Source organism: Petromyzon marinus, chromosome 1 (genome assembly GCF_048934315.1).
Source record: "Petromyzon marinus isolate PM22_M1 ecotype Great Lakes invasive population chromosome 1, UKy_Petmar_22M1.pri1.0, whole genome shotgun sequence".
NCBI lineage: Eukaryota > Metazoa > Chordata > Hyperoartia > Petromyzontiformes > Petromyzontidae > Petromyzon > Petromyzon marinus.
The window spans coordinates 26,103,117-26,124,263 of NC_133667.1; the positions used below are offsets into that span (position 1 = coordinate 26,103,117).

General features: G+C 48.1%; 1 protein-coding gene across 3 annotated transcripts; it reads right to left on the minus strand.

Moving 5' to 3' along the window:
* Positions 1–2,553: 2,553 nt before the first annotated feature.
* On the minus strand, positions 2,554–20,000 carry LOC116943730 (mesoderm induction early response protein 1-like). 3 transcript variants are annotated; one of them, XM_032956857.1, is made up of 10 exons: positions 19,866–20,000; positions 15,832–15,921; positions 11,282–11,336; positions 7,284–7,406; positions 6,861–6,932; positions 6,432–6,536; positions 4,653–4,780; positions 4,029–4,110; positions 3,568–3,662; positions 2,554–3,275 (listed from the first exon to the last, which is right to left on the minus strand). In XM_032956857.1, exons 1-10 carry the CDS (start codon positions 19,875–19,877, stop codon positions 3,009–3,011), a joined length of 1,029 nt encoding a protein of 342 aa, XP_032812748.1. In that variant the 5' UTR covers positions 19,878–20,000; the 3' UTR covers positions 2,554–3,008. The 3 variants fall into 3 exon arrangements, with proteins under 3 accessions (XP_032812748.1, XP_032812739.1, XP_032812757.1); XM_032956848.1 differs by having other exon boundaries at positions 7,284–7,409; XM_032956866.1 differs by lacking the exon at positions 7,284–7,406.
* Positions 20,001–21,147: the final 1,147 nt, after the last annotated feature.

Below are 21,147 nucleotides of genomic sequence, written 5' to 3' on the forward strand. Positions count from 1 at the left end.
AATATATTCTAAAGCAGAAAATGAGTGCTGGATACAGCCACATTTGCAAATGTGACTTGTTAATTTCATCCTTAATGGATTGAGAAACAATAATATATAAAACAATAAAATTATCACGACGTTTCGACTGCAACACAAGCAGTCATCATCAGGTGTGAAAACCAACAGCAAGAACATTGGTTTTCACACCTGATGATGACTGCTTGTGTTGCAGTCGAAACGTCGTGAGAATTGTATTGTTTTATATATTATTTTATTGTTTCCCTTCAACGTGACTTTACCGAAAGAACCAAGAATATGAATCACTGCAGTCACGAAAGCTTTAAATCAAAAATGGATTGAGAGTTCAATTTTATACTCTTTGGATCTTTCGGTAAAGTCACCTGAAGACGATTGCTTGTGTTGCGATCGAAACGTCGTGGTTTTAAAATTATTTTTCTATCTACGTGACTTTACCGAAAGACCCAAAGAATATTAATTCCTGCAGTCACGAAAGCTTTAAGTCAAGATTTAGTTCAATTTTAATGTACATTTTTTTTAGTTGAGGGACCGCGCTGTCGGTGTGGTCTTGGGACTGTTTTCTGTTGTTTTACTGACTTTTACAAGCTTGGGAATTGATGACGCAATTGTAACTTGTATACTTTGATTGAAGAGGCGCCAAGGCGGTGTGACATTAACTCCCTCGCCTGGTATGCAGGAGGTCGTGGGTTCGGTCCCGACCCTGACGCTTGCTGCTGCTGCTGCTGTATATTTGAAGTTTGCGTGGATTTTTCACCAGGTCCTCCGATGTTTCCCTCCAAATTTAGAAACATGCATTTAGATTAAGTTGCTGCTATAAATGTCCAAATTATAAGCCACTCTGTCGACTCAGCCACATGGCCTGCAAACAGGCATGTCCACCAGTAGGGGGCGGCGATTGCTTTGTATATTCCAAAATGAGTACTCACTGGGCCCATTTGATGCATTCTGATCAGTGGCGTAGTTAAATACATTATCATCTCAAGGGGTGCGGCAATCAAATTATAAATTTATACCGGATGAATCCGATAAGCTATCAAGCTCCTTTTCACAGGTGTCCAGGAGGGGCAGGTAAGAACGTTACAATACAAAGCATAATAGTCGTGCAAAGTAGAAGGTAAACAAATCACCCAAACACACAAATAAAACGAAACCATCCCTTTCTACCAGGTAAACCCACTGAGGTATTAACTTATTTTTCAGAGCAACCTGGCTACAAATGGTCGCTCAACAAAGTGGCTTATCATTTGGACATTTATAGCAGCAAAATAATATAATCTCAATGCGTGTTTCTTAATGTCTTGGGAAAAACCCGGAGGACGCAGAGAAAAAAATCCACACAACCACGGGAAGAGCATGCAAACTCCAAATATACAGGCATTAAGATCAGGATCGAACCCCCGACCTCCTGCACAGCTCCTCCTGCCTAGTCACATCATTACCTTCACGGTCTCGAACATTTAACGCTGTAGGGGTGCTTCGTCTTCACAAAATATTTTTTTTCCATTTTGCACTTTTGAAAACATATCTCATGGTGTTCTTGGTTCTTTCGGGAAAGTCACGTAGAATGAGAATAAAACAAAATAAGACAATACAATTCTCACGACGTTTCGGCCACAACACAAGTAGCCTTCTTCAGGTGAAGGAACAGAACTGTCGGGACGACAGCGGAACAGAACTGTCGGGACGACAATGCTGTCGTCCCGACAGTTCTGTTCCTTCACCTGAAGAAGGCTACTTGTGTTGTGGCCGAAACGTCGTGAGAATTTTATTGTCTTGTTTTATTCTCATTCTACGTGACTTTACCGAAAGAACCAAGAAGATGAATCCTTGCAGTCACGAAAGCTTTAAATCGAAATATTTCATGGTGGTTTGGCCACCGGAGGGGAGGTGGGGCAAGGCATCCCCTGTCCCCACGCGAGTTCTGTGGCTGCTTGTGAAAGGTGTCCATTTGGTGTTTGTGTATTGTAATTAAAAATTTGACAAATTGGACATTGACGCCAGCACAGGATGGCCTAGTCTTTACAAATAAGGCCAGGGGATTGTTAATGTCCACTGTGAAACAGATGGCGCTGGTATTATCGTGGATATTACACCTACAATATTAATCACCGTGGCCACGACTGTGAACCTCTGCAAAAAGCGACGAACGCACTACCACGAGGACTTGTCACTGCCCCTAACCATTTACGCGAGAACATGCGTAAATCAAGAAGCATGCCACCGATATAATTCGGCTTTACCCAATGACGTAATTATATATATTAATACATAATATGCAGTCGTTGCAACTTTTGTTACATCCCTACCTGTATGACTTTCCGATTCGACGTCATATCTCTCGCACCGAACACGACGTCACGGCACAAGATGTGCGATTATGTCATCACGTCCCATGTGTTAGACGCGTGGTGTCACTACATAAGACATTGAGTTATGTTCAGTGTATGATACCAAAACTTTACATTTTGTGAAAGGTGCTCCAGAACCAGTAATTGTCATTATTACAAATTTGTCAAGAATCATCGCAGAACATTTATATAAAAAAAATACTTTATTACAATGGCATGAGGGTGAGGATTTGGAAGAAGGCAGGGGTGGGGAAAATGCATCTTGCCGAAGACTGAATACAACTTTCAAAAACCTTTGGTGCCCACACTTACATAAACCTCCGTCAATTCTGTCACGATAGAAACCCCATGCTGTGTCAGGAGCGAGTGAACTTGCTTAAGCTAGAAACACTGATTTGTTTAAGTGACAAAAACATTCCACTCCTGTCCCCGATGACCACTGCGAAAAGATACCTGCAGTGGTGCATACATACAGTTTGCGATTTCGTTGAATTGAAGTCGGAGATTGTTCCGTGGATTCCCTACGCTTAGTGAGGGTGAGAGTTCTGTTTTCAGGGCCCCAAGGGTCCTGGTCACTTGATCACAGAACGCGCATCATGTGACTCAGGCAGGATGCCCGACCGCTGGTCACGTAATCCATCAGCTCAGGTCCGTGTGTGAAGGGGGCTCCCCCTCGCACCACTGCCTGGGTCCCAGCGCCATCAGGGTCACGTGCGGGAGGAGGGCGGGGCCCAGAGTCCGCCTCACCGAGCCCCAGCGCGGGGGGTCTCTTTGTGGCGGGGGGCGGCGGCGCCGGCGGGGGGGGCGGCCGGGGCCACGGGGGGCGGAGGGGGGCAGCGCATTGGTGAGTTCCTTCTTCCACAGGTAGTAGAAGCACACGCACTCGCCCACGGAGCGTGTGCGCACCTGGGGCAAGCAGATAACAACACACGCAGGTGCGCGTCTTGCATAGGTTCAAACCTCAGCTGAACACTGCCAAAATGGCACCGTGTCATCACTACACCCCCATCATGTCCCACGTTCCTGTTCCTCTGTTCCCTTGTGTTTCTGTATCTCCCGTGTGTCTGTCTCACCTTATTGTCCTGTACGAGGTGGAATTTATTATGACATGTCCACGTGTGTCCCAGTGTCCCTGTATACCTGTGCATATCTCTGTCACTGTGTGTCTTCCACGTGGCTCTGTATCCTCATGTCTCACCTTACTGGACTGTATGAGGCGGAAATTCTTGCCATAAAGTCTCATCCCAACCTCAAAATTCCTCTGCTCTACCTTACTCCATCCACACAGAGGAGCTGACATGCGGAGACACGGGGACACACAGGGACAAAATAAGGACATGAGAACAAGGGAATATGAGAACACATGGGGACATGAGAAAAGGGAGATTCGGGGAACACACAGACATAATGACATGAGGAAAAACGGATAGCTTGGAATGGTGCTGGCTCATCCACCCTATTGACGTCAGCCTTAATAGGTACTCGCACATTCTATCTTGTATCACAGAAAAATATTCTATTCTTGGGCAAGCCACTCAATTTACGTATCATTTAGGTCAAGAATCGGTTTTCAGTAACGCATCAGTACATAATTTCAGCACTTGCCTTTATGTGTATGCACATGTGTATTTGTACATTATGTGTGCATGTGTCTCTCACAAATATCTTTCTTGACTGCAAACGACATTCTCTTCAGCGCCTCCCGTGAGTCAAAATGTGCACGCATGAGATGCCATAGAGCCTGTGTACATACAAGACAAAGTTCCCCGTATAGCCTTTTATCAGACTGCTAGGGCAATTGCTATGTATACACACACATACACACAGGTACACGCAGGTACAAAGGCAGAGGGGGGTGAGTAGAGTAGCGAGTAGTGTAGTTATGGTGAGTAGAGTGATGAGTGGAGTGGAAAGCAGAGTGGTGAGAAGTGAGTAGAGTGATTATTAGAGAGGTGAGCGAGTATTGAGCAGTTCTTCACCTCCTTGCCATCCCTCACCCTGTGGGTCTGTAAATGGTGAGTGGTGAGTAGACTGGTGAATAGAGTGGCGAGTAAAATGAAGAAAGGTGAGTACAGTGGTTAGTGGAGAAGTGAGTGATGAGTAGAAGGCTAAGTAATTTGTGATCATCTCCTCGTCCTACACTCTTCTTGAGTCCGAGAGTGGGGAGTAGTGGGGAGTAGTGGGAAGTGGTGGTGAATAGTGGTTTGTAGACAGTAGTCATGGAGTGCCGAGTAGCAAGGTGAATGGGGAGTAGTGGTAAGTAGAGGGGCGAGTAGTGAGCACCTCCTCGTCGTCGCACACGCTGTAAGTATCGTCCCCTCCTCTGCTCTGCGCGTGGAGCAGGAAGGAGGCAACGGTCGTCTCGGGCAGCACGGACGGATCCCACAGCAAAGACTCACACTGGCGTTCCCCTGCAACCACGACAATCACATTATAAAACTAAACTATGCATTTTATACTCTTTGGTTCTTTCGGTAAAGTCACGTAAGGTAGAAAAATAATAGATCACGACGTTTCGATCACAACACAAGCAATCGTCATCATGTGGGACAACCACAGCAAGAAAAAACTGCTGAAGGCCTACTTCCGGATAAGTAATTTGCTGAAGGCCTACTTCAGCAGTTTTTTTCTTGCTGTGGTTGTCCCACCTAATGATGATTGCCTGTGTTGCGATCGAAAGGTCGTGATCTATTATTTTTCTACCTACGCAACTTTACCGAAAGAACCAAAGCGTATGGATTCTTGCAGTCACGAAAGCTTCAAATCAAGATTATGCATTTTATTTTACCAGGTAAGGCCCACTGAGCTGTATAGCTCCTTTGCTGAAGTGACCTGGCCACAAATAATAGCTCAAGAAAGTGGCTTATCATGTGGAAATATATAGCAGCCGAATACTCTAAACGCATGTTTATAAATGTGTAGGGAAAAACCGGAGGACCCGGAGAAAAAATCTACGCGACCACAGGGAGAACTTGCAAACTCCAAATATACACGTGCCAGGGTCGGGATCGAACCCACGACCTCCTGTATACCAGGCGAAGTAGTTAACATCTCGCAACCCTGACACCCGACATAATAACCACAACCATGTAACCATAACCAACCACAACACTGCCACATACACCACAACCTCACCAACAGAATGAACAGGCTCTAGAGACTCACTCTGGGTATCCGCAGCAACCATAATCGCAACGCTCACACTACAACCACAAACACAGCAACTTCCACTGTACAACAACATAACCACACTCCAACCATTCAGCCACGACAATAGCACTCACTTCCCCATATAACAACACTACAACCACACACTCCAATCATTCAGCCACGATATTAGCACTCACTTCTCCATATAACAACACTACAACCACACACTTCAACCACACTCCAATCATTCAGCCACGATATTAGCACTCACTTCCCCATATAACAACACTACAACCACACACTTCAACCACACTGCAATGCTCACACTATAAACACAAATACACTAACCACAGCCACACAACCATACAGCCACAACAACAACAACCGCCATTCGCCACTAAGTGGCAATGACGTCACCACGACGCTTGTGCCAGGCCATGTACACCTTGAGGCCACACACACTCTATAACAACCCTAAAACCACACTCACCACCAAATTCTTCCAAACGGTGGTGCGTCCCCATATCTACATCACGTCCCCATTTCTCCCTTCTCCTCCCCATGTCTCACTTCCCTTCTACATGTTTTTATTCACCTCCCCATGTCTCTCGTCACCTCCACATGTTTCAACGTGCCTACAACCACAAGGTGTCTCTCTGTTTCTTCATTTCCCCTTGTATATGCGTATCCATGTATTTGCGTCTTCCTTTGCCTCCCCTCCCCGTCTCCCTTCTTCTCTTCATCAATTGCAGTGTCCCTAACGCCTCCCTACATCTCCCCGTGCTTTTCCATAGCTTCCTTTACAACCCCCATGTATTCCTTCTCCCAGTGTTGTCCTACGTCTCCCCGAGTGTCCCCATGTATCTCTGGATAGGGGATGTGACTCTGTGCTGTGTGTGTCTCTGTGGGTACCGGCTGGGTCTCTGTGTTCTGCTCTCTCAGGCACCACGGCCTGATAATTTGGCCCAATCATGATTCGCTTCCTCTCCGAAGGGCTCTCCTCCCCATCCTTCTCACCTGCGTGGAAAGAGACACGTGAAGGCAAGTTGGATATGGGAATAAAAAAATACACGGAGACATGGATGGTAAGGGGACAAGAAGACGTAGAGACACACGAGGGGACACAGGCACTGATAGGGATATGGAGACACAGAGACCCACAGACACTGAGAAACAGGCGCATAGTGACACGGATAATTGGGCAAGGGAATACAGACACAGGGGCATGGGGAGTTATGGATATGGGGGCGAGGGGACACGAGGGGCAGTAATATAGTGGACATTGGAATACAAAGAGTGGCATGGGGACAAGTTAACACAAATGTGAATATCGGTTTTCACCTGTTTCCATGAGCTTCATTACTGTTTTAGCCCGTGTATGATGTTTTGGGCTTCTCAATCCCACGTTCACTCCTGTAAGCAATACACGATTTCCGTTATGTATGTGTATGGTGGATATGCGTGTATGTACACTATGTTTTTGTTCACAGTAACAACTCCGGCAAGCTGGACCCTGGCTAGCCATTTTTCCGCCAGACCAAAGACAAATGCGGGCCAAATAAAACAAATCTGTTATGTATTTTCAGTGCAAGAACATTGTAAAAAATGTACAATTCCTTATGTAATATACTCTTATATAAGCGCACAACTTCATCTCTCTGTGATGAACGCTGCACTTTCCGTCGTTTTCATGCAGGGGGCGCTGTAAACCTACACGTGCCCCCTGCATGAACGACGGAGGCGCAGGGACAGACGTTCGATTACGTTGGAATCGATCTGTAGAGAGTGGTCTTCTCGCATGGCCAGCAGCTCCACGTCGCCTTATCTCGATCCCGCAATCCCAAACAGGTGAAAGTCCGCATCGAACCGAACCCCCAGCAAGGCCATCTACTTAACGACGAGAGGAAATTCACACAAAATGTAGTTTTCAATTAAGTCTTCCAGATGTAAAATTATATAAGCTTTTAATGAATGAATAAATTATCTAATTCAAAACATAACACAATTCAAAGACGTTTCATTTTAAAACTTAAAAACGGAGCATCGGGTGCTTGCGTGAATGCGTTGTTCGTGTGAAAGTTTTGTGACTTTCCTGGCCAAAGGCCGTAAATTATTGTGAGGGCTGCCGCAGGTGCCCCCGAACAACCCCTATTAACATGTATAACAAAACACATGAGAACACGGATATGTATGAAAAAGAGCCTTATAGCTCATCGGATTCCTCCAGTATAAATACGTATTTTTTTTGTTAAATTTAATTTATATAAATACCTAATTGTTGTGAATTAAACATGCTAAAGGAAACGCGTTCGTGGTTGGGAGGGGTGATGGGTGATGGAGGAGGGGTGATGGGGGGAGGGCTGATGGGGGGAGGGGTGATGGAGGGGTGATGGAGGGGTGATGGAGGGGTGATGGGGGAGGGGTGATGGGGGGAGGGGTGATGGAGGGGTGATGGGGGAGGGGTGATGGGGGGAGGGGTGATGGAGGAGGGGTGATGGGTGATGGGGGGAGGGGCGATGGGGGGAGGGGCGATGGGGGGAGGGGTGATGGGTGATGGGGGGAGGGGTGATGGGGGGAGGGGCCATGGGGGGAGGGGCCATGGGGGGGAGGGGCCATGGGGAGTGATGAGATCGGCAGAGCTTGGAGCTACACAACTACCGACTCACCTATACAAACTAGTAACACAGCAAACACCCACTACGACCGTATCTTTTTATTTCGTCTTTAAACTAACACGCACATCATACACTACACACACATTAATACACTGTGTCGCGTTACACAGAGAGTCGTTGTCTTTACATATATTGTCATTCAAATCTCGTCTAGCCGGACTTTTCAGCAGCCATACATGCTCCCCCGCCCCCACTGTTAGTCCGGCTAGACGGGGTTATACTGTTTGTATTTGTACAGTATATGTATGGTGTGTGTGTGTGGGGAGCAAATCCTCTGTTGGTTAGATCAGTGTGAGACTAAAGGAACACCAAAGAAATGTTAAATACTCCCAAACACAACTGTCGGCAGTGGCAGAACACGCGTACCAACAACGGCACTCAATTGATTTTGATCATTTGAGAGTAGGTTTTCCCCTTTTTTCTGGAAACAAAACAGGTGTTGAGATGTTAAAACACCAAACTGAAACCTTTTTACAAGGAATCACGTCTGCATTAACCACAATACTTGTGGTCAGAATGCAAACAAAAACACTGATAATATATGCACTGTCCTTGAAACTGATTGGTCCACACCAGAGACATCTTTCTTTTGAGCCTAGTCTCAAAACAGTGTGAGACCAATCAGTTTCAAAGACAATGCATATATTATCAGTGTTTTTGTTTGCATTCTGACCACAAGTATTGTGGTTAATGCAGACATGATTCCTTGTAAAAGGTTTCAGTTTGGTGTTTTAACATCTTAACACCTGTTTTGTTGCCAGAAAAAAGGGGAACAACCTATTCTCTGATTTTGATAATTTTGAGGTTTTGTGCAAAACCAGTTACTTAGTCAAGATTAATAAAATAATCTGTTAATTTGAGAGAAATATAAGTAATTTTAACCATTTTGATAGGTACATGCTTAGTGCTGATTGGAAGCATGTTATTAAGTACTATACTGTTTAACTGCATGCCTAAACAGGTCACCATGTCGATGGTGATTAACTGTGAGCAGCCAACAGCAGGTATTACGATTTTGTCATCCAAAAACGGAAGAATGTACATAGATTTGATACTGTGCATGCGTGATGTATATACATTATGTATGTTGATTAACTTAGAATAGCCACACCAATAATAGATACCCTTTGTAATTTATATGAATACATTAACTTCCCACCCCCTTCTGATCTTCGCACATGATCACATTTATCCCTCAATTTAAGACTGAAACAGAAGGATTTCTCCACAACTCTGGCTGTTGCCTAATGCGGCTGGATGTAATAACCTGCGAAACGTCGTACTCGAATTGTAAATGTTTTGGGTTTACTCTCCAACACACCGGTGTGCTGAACTGGCAACGAATTGGCACGTTTTGTTTACGTGACAAAGCTTATAAATTGGTTGTGTCTGGTGGTAGCGGGTTTAAACGACACATTCATATTCTAGCGATCTAACCCAAAGACCTATGGATATTATGGTAGTGTAGTGGCTAGTGCAGTGGTTCTCAACCTTATTTGGCGACTGTTCACCCCCTTCTTAAAAAAATGTTTCAACAAAGTACCTCCCCACCCCCTCCTTTTGCATGACCGAACATGGTTCTGAGAAATAAATGTACGAATATTGAACGTAAATATTTTAACCAATTGTCCATAATGTGAGGTACCTTAACGAGCTAGTAACTGCAAGCGAATAAAACTAAATTTAAACGGACGCTCTGCATGCGTGATGTATTTTGTTCGCGCTAGCTGGTTACTATCTTGATTTGAAGCTTTCGTGACTGCAGGAATGCATACTCTCTGGTTCTTTCGGTAAAGTCACGGAGGTAGAAAAAATAATAATAGATCACGACGTTACGATCGTCACACAAGCAATCGTCTCCCACTCTTTGAAACCACATGCCTACTATAATCACCCAGGAATGTCTGTCCTCAATGCTTGTGACGTCACTCCATATCGACCAGCCCCCCTCATTAATATTCATGATCAGGTGACATCCCTCCACATCAAACAGCCTGCCTCAATAATCATTATAAAGTGACATCCTCCAAATGGACACCCCCCCCCCCCATTAATAATAATTAGCGGCTGACGTCACTCCACATGGGGGGCCGAGGCGCTGCCTCCCCCCTCCTCGGCGTCAACTGACAACCCTCGCTACAAAGGCAGAACCCTCACGTCACGTGATCTCCGTAACGCTGTTGAGACATCGAAGTAAAAAGGACGTCGTGATGAACAAGGGATTATAACCTTTAAATTAAATAATAGGTCTGTGTCACCGCACCCTTACAAATTGCACACGCATTGATGCAATGAATATATCACGTCGTGGTCTGATTTTCGCTTTTTGCTAGTTTCAGATTTACTGCAATACACCCGTCTTTGGACGGGCAAAAGGCTAGTTGTTTATAATCAATGAGCTTAGAAAGGTATTTTATATCGTTCAAGGAGCTTAGAAAGGTATTTTATATCGTTCTATGTTACCACATGGATTAAAATGTTATCGTAGTTATTATACATACATGATTATTCACCAATGACTCTCACGTATGATATAATTTCACACATTTATACTTGGACACTGTCACGTACCCCCAGGGATCCGTGTACCCACGGTTGAGAAACACTGAGAACCACTGTGCCAGTGCACTGCACTACAAACCCAACTAGCAGAGTTCGATTCCTGCTGACAGTCAACATCAGTGACGAATATGTAAACTGGTACTGGGTCTCCCCTAGGTGAGCTCTGCCTTCATGATTACCTGGAGCAGTGTGTGAATCAACATTGTGGAGAGAAAGGCAGCGTGGGGCATGGTGCTGGCCACCCACCCCCTCGTGTGCTGTGCCAGCCTTAGTAGAATCATGTGTTTAGAGCATTTGGCTGCTGTATATTTCCACATGGTAAGGCACTTTGTCGAGCTATCATTTGTGGCCAGGTCGCTTTTGACAAAGAGCTATAAAGCTCAGTGTCTTTACCACGTAAAATAACAAAAATCGGTGTTCACTAACAGCACTTGCCACAAAGTCTGTTAAAGGCAATAGGGAGGATCGTTTCTTTGTATGGTGTGTATGTGTGCACTTGTCTTTATATGTATGGTGTGTGCGTACCAGTATTTGGTCGAGTCACAGTGAGCGGAATACTAACACGACAGGACCAGTCTTCCTGCACACACGCACACACACATATATTATTTTGCCCAACAGTAATACGAATGCAGTTCAGCCAGGAAAGCCTGCGTCTCAAGGCTTTTCAAGTAGGGCCCTGTATTAAGACATATGGACAATTACTATTTTGCTTAATGTGGAAGGAAACCAGAAAAATCTGGTAAAACCAACGACCAAAACTTTGCACACTAAGTTTATATTTCATTCCAATATTGTCATCTGCCGGTCACTTCACATGCCTGCATAGATGTGTAATGAGAGAGCACCATCCAGGGGGTGCCAGAGAGTAATGGGTACAGGCACCATCAGCATCAAATCCTAAGGAGAGAGAAGATCTGGGACAGAGAGGACGGGCGGGGAGGCTGAGAAAGGTTCGGGAACTATCGGGAAGGTTCCCCGAGGGGGCGAGGCCAGAGGTGGGGCGTAGCTCCGCTGAGTAGGATATAAAGGGGATCGGGGAAGGACTCGAAGGTCGGTGCGGGGAGGCTGGGTTCCGGAGCACGTCGCTGCTCATCTCCTCCTCGCCACGGGCCACGTGGCGGACCCCTCGATCTGGGTCGTACGACCCTGTTATCCCACCTATTGCTGCGGGTGATACCAACCCTATTCGGCAAAACTCGCATCGGTTGAGCCCGATGGAGAAGGAATGCGTGCAACGGGCGGTCAAGGACATGCTGGCCGTCGATATTATCTCCCCGTCTAATAGCCCTTGGGGCGCGCCCGTTGTATTCATCAAAAAAATGACGGTAGCCTCAGATTTTGCGTCGATTTCCGCAAGTTTAATAAAGTTTCGGTGGCCGATGCGTATCCACTTCCGCGGATGGACGACTCTCTAGACGCCTTGTCTGGCGCAAAATATTTTTCCACCCTTGATCTGTCCTTTGGTGTTTTGACAGTGACCTCTGCACGAGCCGTCGAAGCCGAAAACCGCGTTTCGCACGCCTCCAGGTCTCTTTCAGTTCAATTGCCTTCCGATGGGCTTGAATTCGGCTCCGGCCACCTTTCAGAGGTTGATGGAGCTCATTTTGGCCAGCTTACAGTGGGACACTTGTCTCATTTACTTAGACGACGTTATTGTTTTTAGTCGCACTTTTGAGCAACATCTGCAGCAACTGCGATCCGCTTTCGATAAAATGCGCTCCGCTAACTTGAAATTTAAGCCGGCCAAGTGGCACTTGCTGCAGAATTCGGTGCGTTACTTGGGTCACATTGTTAGTTCCGAAGACATTGCCATGGACCCTGAAAAGACTGCCTGTGTCTGCGATTGGCCGACCCCTACGAGTTTGGGGGATGTGCGCAGCTTCGTAGAATTTGCATCATACTACCGTAGATTCGTGCCGCATTTCGCTGCGATCGCTGGACCATTGCACGCGGTGACTGCTAAAAATACGAGGTTTAAATGGGGTCCGGAGGAAGAGGCTGCGTTTTTGCCCTCCGTGAACGGCTGTCGAATGCACCCACGCTCAAATATCCCGATTTTTCGCTGCCATTTATCCTTGACACCGACGCTAGCGATATGGGCATCGGCGCTGTCCTGTCTCAAATTAGGAACGGCGTGGAAAAGGTGGTCGCGTACGGCAGCCGTATCCTTTCGCCTATAGAACGCCGCTATTGTGTTACCCGGAGGGAACTTTTGGCCATTGTTTATTTCGTCCGCAAATACAGGCCTTACCTCTATGGCAGGGATTTTGTTGTCTGCACCGATTATGTGGCTCTTCAATACTCCTTGAAAATCGAGCAGCCAGCTGGCCAGCTCTCTCGTTGGCTCGAAATATTGCAGGAATTCTCTTTTAGCATCGTTTACCGTAAAGGTTCTCGCCACTGCAACACGGATGCTTTATCGCGACTGCCACAATTGCCTCGTTGCCCGTGTCTGTCTGGTACGAGTCATTGTAGACCCCATTGCCTCACAGACAAGTACGGCTATGTCTGCAGTTGCTGCTTCTGAGCCTTTAGACGCGGATGCACCGGTTGACAGTGTTTTGCGGCTCCCCCGCTCCGTATGGATGCGCGAGCAGCTGCTTGATGTCTCCTTAAGGGATCTGTGGCGTCTGGCTGAGCATAGGCAGGTGACTTCCGCTTCTGCTGAGGATGGCCAGTTGACTTCACGATGGCCTTTTGATTTGGAGGGAGGAAACGTTGGATCGTTGACGGATTGTCGTTCCTCTTGCCCTCTGGTGTGGCTTGGTTCGCGATCTGCACGGGGAGAAGTTGTTACACCTTGGAGTGCAAAAGTCGCTGTTGACATTGCAACGGGATTATTATTGGCCAGGAATGACAGCCGATGTCTCCAAATGGATCCGAGCTTGCACAGAATGTGCTCAGAGAAAACTACCACAGCAGAAATGCCACCCGCCGCTGCAGTCTATATCGGTCTCGCGTATCAATGAGCTGGTTGCGCTCGATGTTTTGGGGCCCTTTCCGGTCACGTCTAGAGGTAACAAGTTCCTTTTAGTAGGTTTTGAATATTTTACCCGCTGGCCAATGGCTTGGCTTCTATGCTACCGTCGGCGGCCTCCATTGCGGACGCGTTTTTGAACGGGTATGTTATGGATAAAGGTGCTCCTGAACAACTGCTTACAGACCAAGGCCAGAATTCCTCCTCTAAGTTGTTGCGTGAGGTTTGCGATGCATTGGGCACTAAGAAAATTAGGACGTCACCGTACCACCCTCAGACAGATGGTATGGTCGAACGCCTGAACAGGACCCTGTCCGCCATACTCTGTCAGACGGTGGACGCCAAGCAGGCGGAGTGGGATCTGCATGTGCCTAGCGTGCTCGCTGCGTATAGGATGGCCCTTCACGCTTCTATGGGATTTTCGCCGTTCTTCCTTATGTATGGGCGGGAGAACGTGCCACCTATTGATACCCAATTGGGTGCGCCGATTGTTAAGTCTAAACTGCTGGAACATGTCCGCGATTCCTTGCGACGTATTTCTGACGCACGGGAGGCGGCTAAAATCAACACCGTCAAGACACAAGCGCGCAATGAATGTCATGCGCGCAGATCCGGCCATGACGTGTCGTGGTCTGTCAGCGACAAGGCTTGGTTACATTGCCCTCAAGTACCCGTTGGCACCTCCCCTAAGCTGTATAAGCCCTGGCGCGGACTGGTGGAGGTGATCCGAATCATTCATCCACAATGTGTGCGTATCCGGGCGGGCCTCCGTAGTTGGTTCGTCCACCCCTCGCGGCTGAAGCCGTTTGCTCCTCCTCAGCTTACCCCTTTATCTCCACCAATTGGTCTGCCGAAGTCTGACGTGTCTGACAAACCGGGGGCGGCGCGGTTACATGATGACCGCCCGAAGGGCTCCGTTTTACCTCCCACAGTGTCCGAGCCCAAGACTGCCGATGTGAACTGCGATCCCGACCGGGCCGACCCAGCTGCGTTGGAGCCCTCCGCTCCGCCATCACTTAGCCTGCCGCCTGGCGTGCCGACCAAGAAACAGCAGAAGGCAGTTTCTGCTGCCGGTCCGGCGTCACAGACTCGCTTCAAGATGCTTAGATTTCGTTGAAGTCGCCACACGGCATTTTCACCTCCTTGTGTTGCTGCGTTCGTTCGTTGTATTCTCTTGTTTGTTGCGGTCGCACCCAATTCAAGAGCCGAATGGCTCACAGGGCTATACCAAATAAATGGAACTCTGAACTATGATGAACTATGAACTATTGAGTGCGACCCCTCTGCACGTACACCACATGCTCCCCGCGCTTGCGTCTCCTCATTACTCGTATTGGTTTTACCTCTAGCCGGGATGGCTAGTCTTTTCGTTACGGGGGGGGGGGGGGGTGATGTAATGAGAGAGCGCCATCCAGGGGTGCCAGAGGGTAATGGGTACAGGCACCATGATGTCATCAGCATCCAATCCTGAGGAGAGAGAAGATCTGGGCCAGAGAGGACGGGCGGGGTTGCTGAGAGAGGTTCGGGAACTATCGGGAAGGTTCTCCGAGGGGGCAAAGCCAGAGGCGGGGCATAGCTCCGCTGAGTAGGATATAAGGGGGATAGGGAAAGGACTCGAGGTCGGAGTGGGGAGGTTGGGTTCCGGACCGCGTCGCTGCTCATCTCCTCCTCGCCACGGGCCACGTGGCGGACCCTCCCTCGGAGCTCACGTCCGCTTCCAGCGTGCCGTCAGCCAGCGGCGAGGCCGGAAGAGCGGAGTGAGCCTCGCGGGAGCTCGGAGAGGGACGCCTCGTCCACGGGGGTTGGAAAGAGGGATATACCGGAGGGGAAAGGAGCGAAGCCGTGCTCTACGACTGTTAATAAAAGCAGCATTGCCGTGGAAGTCTTTTATTACAGATGTACACACACCTATATATCAATGGATGTACACGCACACAAACATCTACACCAAACCCATAACGCGAACCTGAACACTGTCCATAATCGAGCCAACCCTGCTCTTACCCACAATACAGTACTAACCAATCCTAATAATAAACCTGACCAGAAACAATCCTTAACATTATCCCAAACCCAGCCAAACACAAAAGCCTACCCTGCGAGTCGCTGGGCTGCTGTGAGTGGAGACATGTGACGGAGGAGAAGCTGGAGGTGGATCATCATAATCATAGCGCAAGAACATATCCTGCACAACACACAACACACGCGTAATGTACATTATAACACATGTTACTTAGCTGTCCGTGAGTCAGTCACTGCTCTCAAGTCAGGGGCTAATTCTGACCTGAGGGAACCAGGGACCTGGGTATTGTTTTGATAACATCAATGATGGAACAATTTTCACCACACTAATCTCTTATCATTATCCACAATCAATTCACCGTTGAATATATGTATGTTGAGCTTCTCTCGCACCGTACATAGCCAAATATGCTAATCGAAAGTGCGGGGGAAGGACAACAAACAAAACACAAAAAGCAGTTTTCAATCCAGATTTAGATGTGCATAGCTCCAGTAGCTTCCTAATATCGGAAGTAAGAGTGTTCGAGACAGCCGCAAAAGCACATCCAAAAGCGCACAATGCTCTGACCGCATTTGTTCGATGGCTAAACAGAGTTCGCGTGATGGTTTATGTTCCTTGACGAAGGCCAAGACACCGATATCTCTCACGATCATGTGACGCAACCCATCTCGCTCTATCACATGGGATGATTTAAAAACTCCATCTTTGTAGTGAACGTTCTGCCGGACATGCATTCCCTCCCTTTGTTGCCACGATGTTGTTAGTATTGATGATCGGCCATCATCGAGGGTTTAGAAGTCGACGAAGTTTCTTTCAATTCCCCTGTTTAGAGTGGAGAGTTGGGAATGCAGTAGTTTTATTGAATACAAGTCCTGCTCGCTTTACAGCATTAGCCTGCATCTGCATATGGACTAACAATAGCAGTGTGCAGCCCCATTGTCTATCCGCTACTGTACGAAACCTCCTCAGTCCCTGTGGGTCATACGTATTCATGACCATACTTTACCACGTTGGACCATGTGGGTTGGTAATACCCCTGGGGGAGTACCTGCCTGGACTGGTTCAGATAGAGTACAGGAGACCCTTGTTTATACTTCGCGGTTTCGACCCATCGGGGGCAACCTCTTTGTATACCAATTTGGCTATCGTGGTCACGAGTTTTGGCCTTGTGCAGGTATACTGTACCCAGTAGTACTGTATCATTGGCTGATACCGTGGAGAGGGGGCGTGCAAGCGTCTCGCGGACAAAGATGCCCCCTATTATGGCAAGTGCTGTTAGCGAGCACCGATGAAGGCCGGCACGGCACACGAGGGATGGGGTAGCCAGCACCACGCCCGGACACACCACGCTGTGTACTAAGAGACACACCACGCTGTGTACTAAGAGACACACCACGCTGTGTACTAAGGGACACACCACACTGTGTACTAAGAGACACACCACGCTGTGTACTAAGAGACACACCACGCTGTGTACTAAGAGACACACCACGCTGTGTACTAAGAGACACGCCACGCTGTGTACTAAGAGACACGCTGTGTACTAAGAGACACACCACGCTGTGTACTAAGGGACACACCACGCTGTGTACTAAGAGACACATCACGCTGTGTACTAAGAGACACACCACGCTGTGTACTAAGAGACACACCACGCTGTGTACTAAGGGACACACCACGCTGTGTACTAAGAGACACACCACGCTGTGTACTAAGAGACACACCACGCTGTGTACTAAGAGACACAGCACGCTGTGTACTAAGGGACACACCACGCTGTGTACTAAGAGACACACCACGCTGTGTACTAAGAGACACACCACGGTGTACTAAGAGACACACCACGCCGTGTACTAAGGGACACACCACGCCGTGTACTAAGAGACACACCACGCCGTGTACTAAGAGACACGCTGTGTACTAAGAGACACACCACACTGTGTACTAAGAGACACACCACGCTGTGTACTAAGAGACACACCACGCTGTGTACTAAGAGACACACCACGCTGTGTACTAAGAGACACACCACGCTGTGTACTAAGAGACACACCACGCTGTGTACTAAGAGACACACCACGCTGTGTACTAAGGGACACACCACGCTGTGTACTAAGAGACACACCACGCTGTGTACTAAGGGACACACCACGCTGTGTACTAAGAGACACACCACGCTGTGTACTAAGAGACACACCACGCTGTGTACTAAGAGACACGCTGTGTACTAAGAGACACACCACGCTGTGTACTAAGAGACACACCACGCTGTGTACTAAGGGACACACCACGCTGTGTACTAAGAGACACACCACGCTGTGTACTAAGGGACACACCACGCTGTGTACTAAGGGACACACCACGCTGTGTACTAAGAGACACACCACGCTGTGTACTAAGAGACACACCACGCTGTGTACTAAGAGACACACCACGCTGTGTACTAAGAGACACACCACGCTGTGTACTAAGGGACACACCACGCTGTGTACAAAGAGACACACCACGCTGTGTACTAAGAGACACACCACGCTGTGTACTAAGAGACACACCACGCTGTGTACTAAGAGACACACCACGCTGTGTACTAAGAGACACACCACACTGTGTACTAAGAGACACACCACGCTGTGTACTAAGAGACACACCACGCTGTGTACTAAGAGACACACCACGCTGTGTACTAAGGGACACACCACGCTGTGTACTAAGAGACACACCACGCTATGTACTAAGGGACACACCACGCTGTGTACTAAGAGACACACCATGCTGTGTACTAAGGGACACACCACGCTGTGTACTAAGAGACACACCACGCTGTGTACTAAGGGACACACCACACTGTGTACTAACAGACACACCACACTGTGTACTAAGAGACACACCACGCTGTGTACTAAGAGACACACCACACTGTGTACTAACAGACACACCACGCTGTGTACTAAGAGACACACCACACTGTGTACTAAGGGACACACCACGCTGTGTACTAAGAGACACACCACGCTGTGTACTAAGAGACACACCACGCTGTGTACTAAGAGACACACCACGCTGTGTACTAAGAGACACACCACGCTGTGTACTAAGAGACACGCCACGCTGTGTACTAAGAGACACGCCACGCTGTGTACTAAGAGACACGCCACGCTGTGTACTAAGAGACACGCCACGCTGTGTACTAAGAGACACACCACGCTGTGTACTAAGAGACACACCACGCTGTGTACTAAGAGACACGCCACGCTGTGTACTAAGAGACACACCACGCTGTGTACTAAGAGACACACCACGCTGTGTACTAAGAGACACACCATGCTGTGTACTAAGGGACACACCACGCTGTGTACTAAGAGACACACCATGCTGTGTACTAAGGGACACACCACACTGTGTACTAACAGACACACCACACTGTGTACTAAGAGACACACCACGCTGTGTACTAAGAGACACACCACACTGTGTACTAAGAGACACACCACGCTGTGTACTAAGAGACACACCACGCTGTGTACTAAGAGACACACCACACTGTGTACTAAGAGACACACCACGCTGTGTACTAAGGGACACACCACGCTGTGTACTAAGAAACACACCACGCTGTGTACTAAGGGACACACCACACTGTGTACTAAGAGACACACCACGCTGTGTACTAAGGGACACACCACGCTGTGTACTAAGAGACACACCACGCTGTGTACTAAGGGACACGCGCAGCACAGATTGGGGGGGGGGGGGCTCAGCGAGGACCCCGGCTCAGCGTGCCCCCTCTCCCGGCACGGTTAACGCATCTCTCTCGACGTGCCGCTTCACCAACCCCGCTGCTCCCCGTCCCACCCCCCCACGGTGGTCTCGCATCCCTGAAAGCGGTGCTGAGTCGGGGTTAGGGGGTGGAGGGCTCATCTCGAATGGCGGCGCCGAGTACAAACGGTGGAAATTCCACATTCCCGCGACGGACGCCCGTCCATCTAGTCGTGCCTCCGCAGACTCTCTCCATCCCTTCCCCACCCACCCACCAACCCGCGATGTCCTCGTTTAAAATGACGATGTATTAATTGACGAGCTTTCGGAATCTCCGCCGCCTTCCTCACCTCGTCATTCATCTCCGCCGCCTCCTCCTCACCAACGGGCGCCACCAAACGCTTCACTGTCCCCAAACTGACGCGGGGCGTCACGGAGTGGGCGGAGCGACGGGGGATCCTCCGCCAATGAAAAGGCGCCTTGCGTTGCCCCGTGTCGTCACGCCGATGAAGAGCAGGGACACCATGTTGGGTAAGGGAAAAAGTGGGTGTGTAAGTACGGAACAATGTTGGTAAACTTCGGCCTCCATGCTCTTATTCGTTGTCCCTCTCTCCGGTATGTATTGTGAACAAGGGCCATGAGCCGAAACGTCGCCTCATATCCCCCACCCCCCTTTTTGTAAGGCCGTCCGTGTTCATTGACGAGCCTCCATGATGGGTCGGGAATTGTAAAGCGTGTTGACGACGTCATCACAAGGTTGTTTGCATTCCAAGTGATTATTCGGTTCTGTATAACGATGCCAAATAGTTTATTGATTGAATGGCAATGATAGGACGAGGTTTTGCAAAGTGGAACTAAAAAAACGAAAGAGCAATGCAAAAGATACGTAAGAGTCTACTAAACGATTTGTGAGGCGTTGTCGGAACACAACAATTCGCAGAGACTTCGGTTTTACTCAGGGTAGTTCTTGAAGGTGCACCAGGTTCAAAACGAAATGGCACGTTTTTAAAACACGTTTAACCTGATAATAAAAAATTAAGCAAAATGGCAATACACGCAAAGAAAGTATTCAATTAATATTACCGACATTTACAATCAATAATTAGCGTTGTTGTTGGGATAGTACAGGGGCCGTCCATAAATGACGTCACGCACCTGGGGGGGGGAGTGGTCAGACATTTGTGACGACGTGTGACGAGGGGGAGTTTGAGAAATGTGACGTCACATCAAAATGCGCAACTTTAAATATAGACAACACGTTCTACTTAATTAAAGACTTTTTGATGTTTTCTCCTACAACATCAGAGTGCAGCGCCACATTAAATACGCACTACAATGACAATAGTTTAATGCGATTTGAAGCATGTTTAATTTTCTAAATGGAAATATGGTTTGGGGGGGGGGCAGAGCTTTGCGACGTCATATTTGAGGGGGGGGTCTGACTTTTTGTGACGCCGTGTGACGAGGGGTGGGGGGTCAAAAATCGTCCAAAATCGCGTGACGTCATTTATGGACGGCCCCACAGGCAATGCCCTGGTTTACGGTCAGGATGCGTTCCTAAAAACCAGAACGTAAGTCGAAAGTACAGTACTTTCAATGGAAGGGAATAGATGGTGGATTGTATGTACCGTT

Bases quoted from the DNA above. Each gene is read 5' to 3' on its own strand.
- LOC116943730 (XM_032956848.1), bottom strand. The intron at 11,337-15,831 runs GTAGGCTTTTGT...GCGTGTGTGCAG, and splicing joins GCAGCCCAGCGACTCGCAGG to GAAGACTGGTCCTGTCGTGT. The intron at 4,781-6,431 runs GTACCCACAGAG...TCGTGGTTGCAG, and splicing joins AGAACACAGAGACCCAGCCG to GGGAACGCCAGTGTGAGTCT.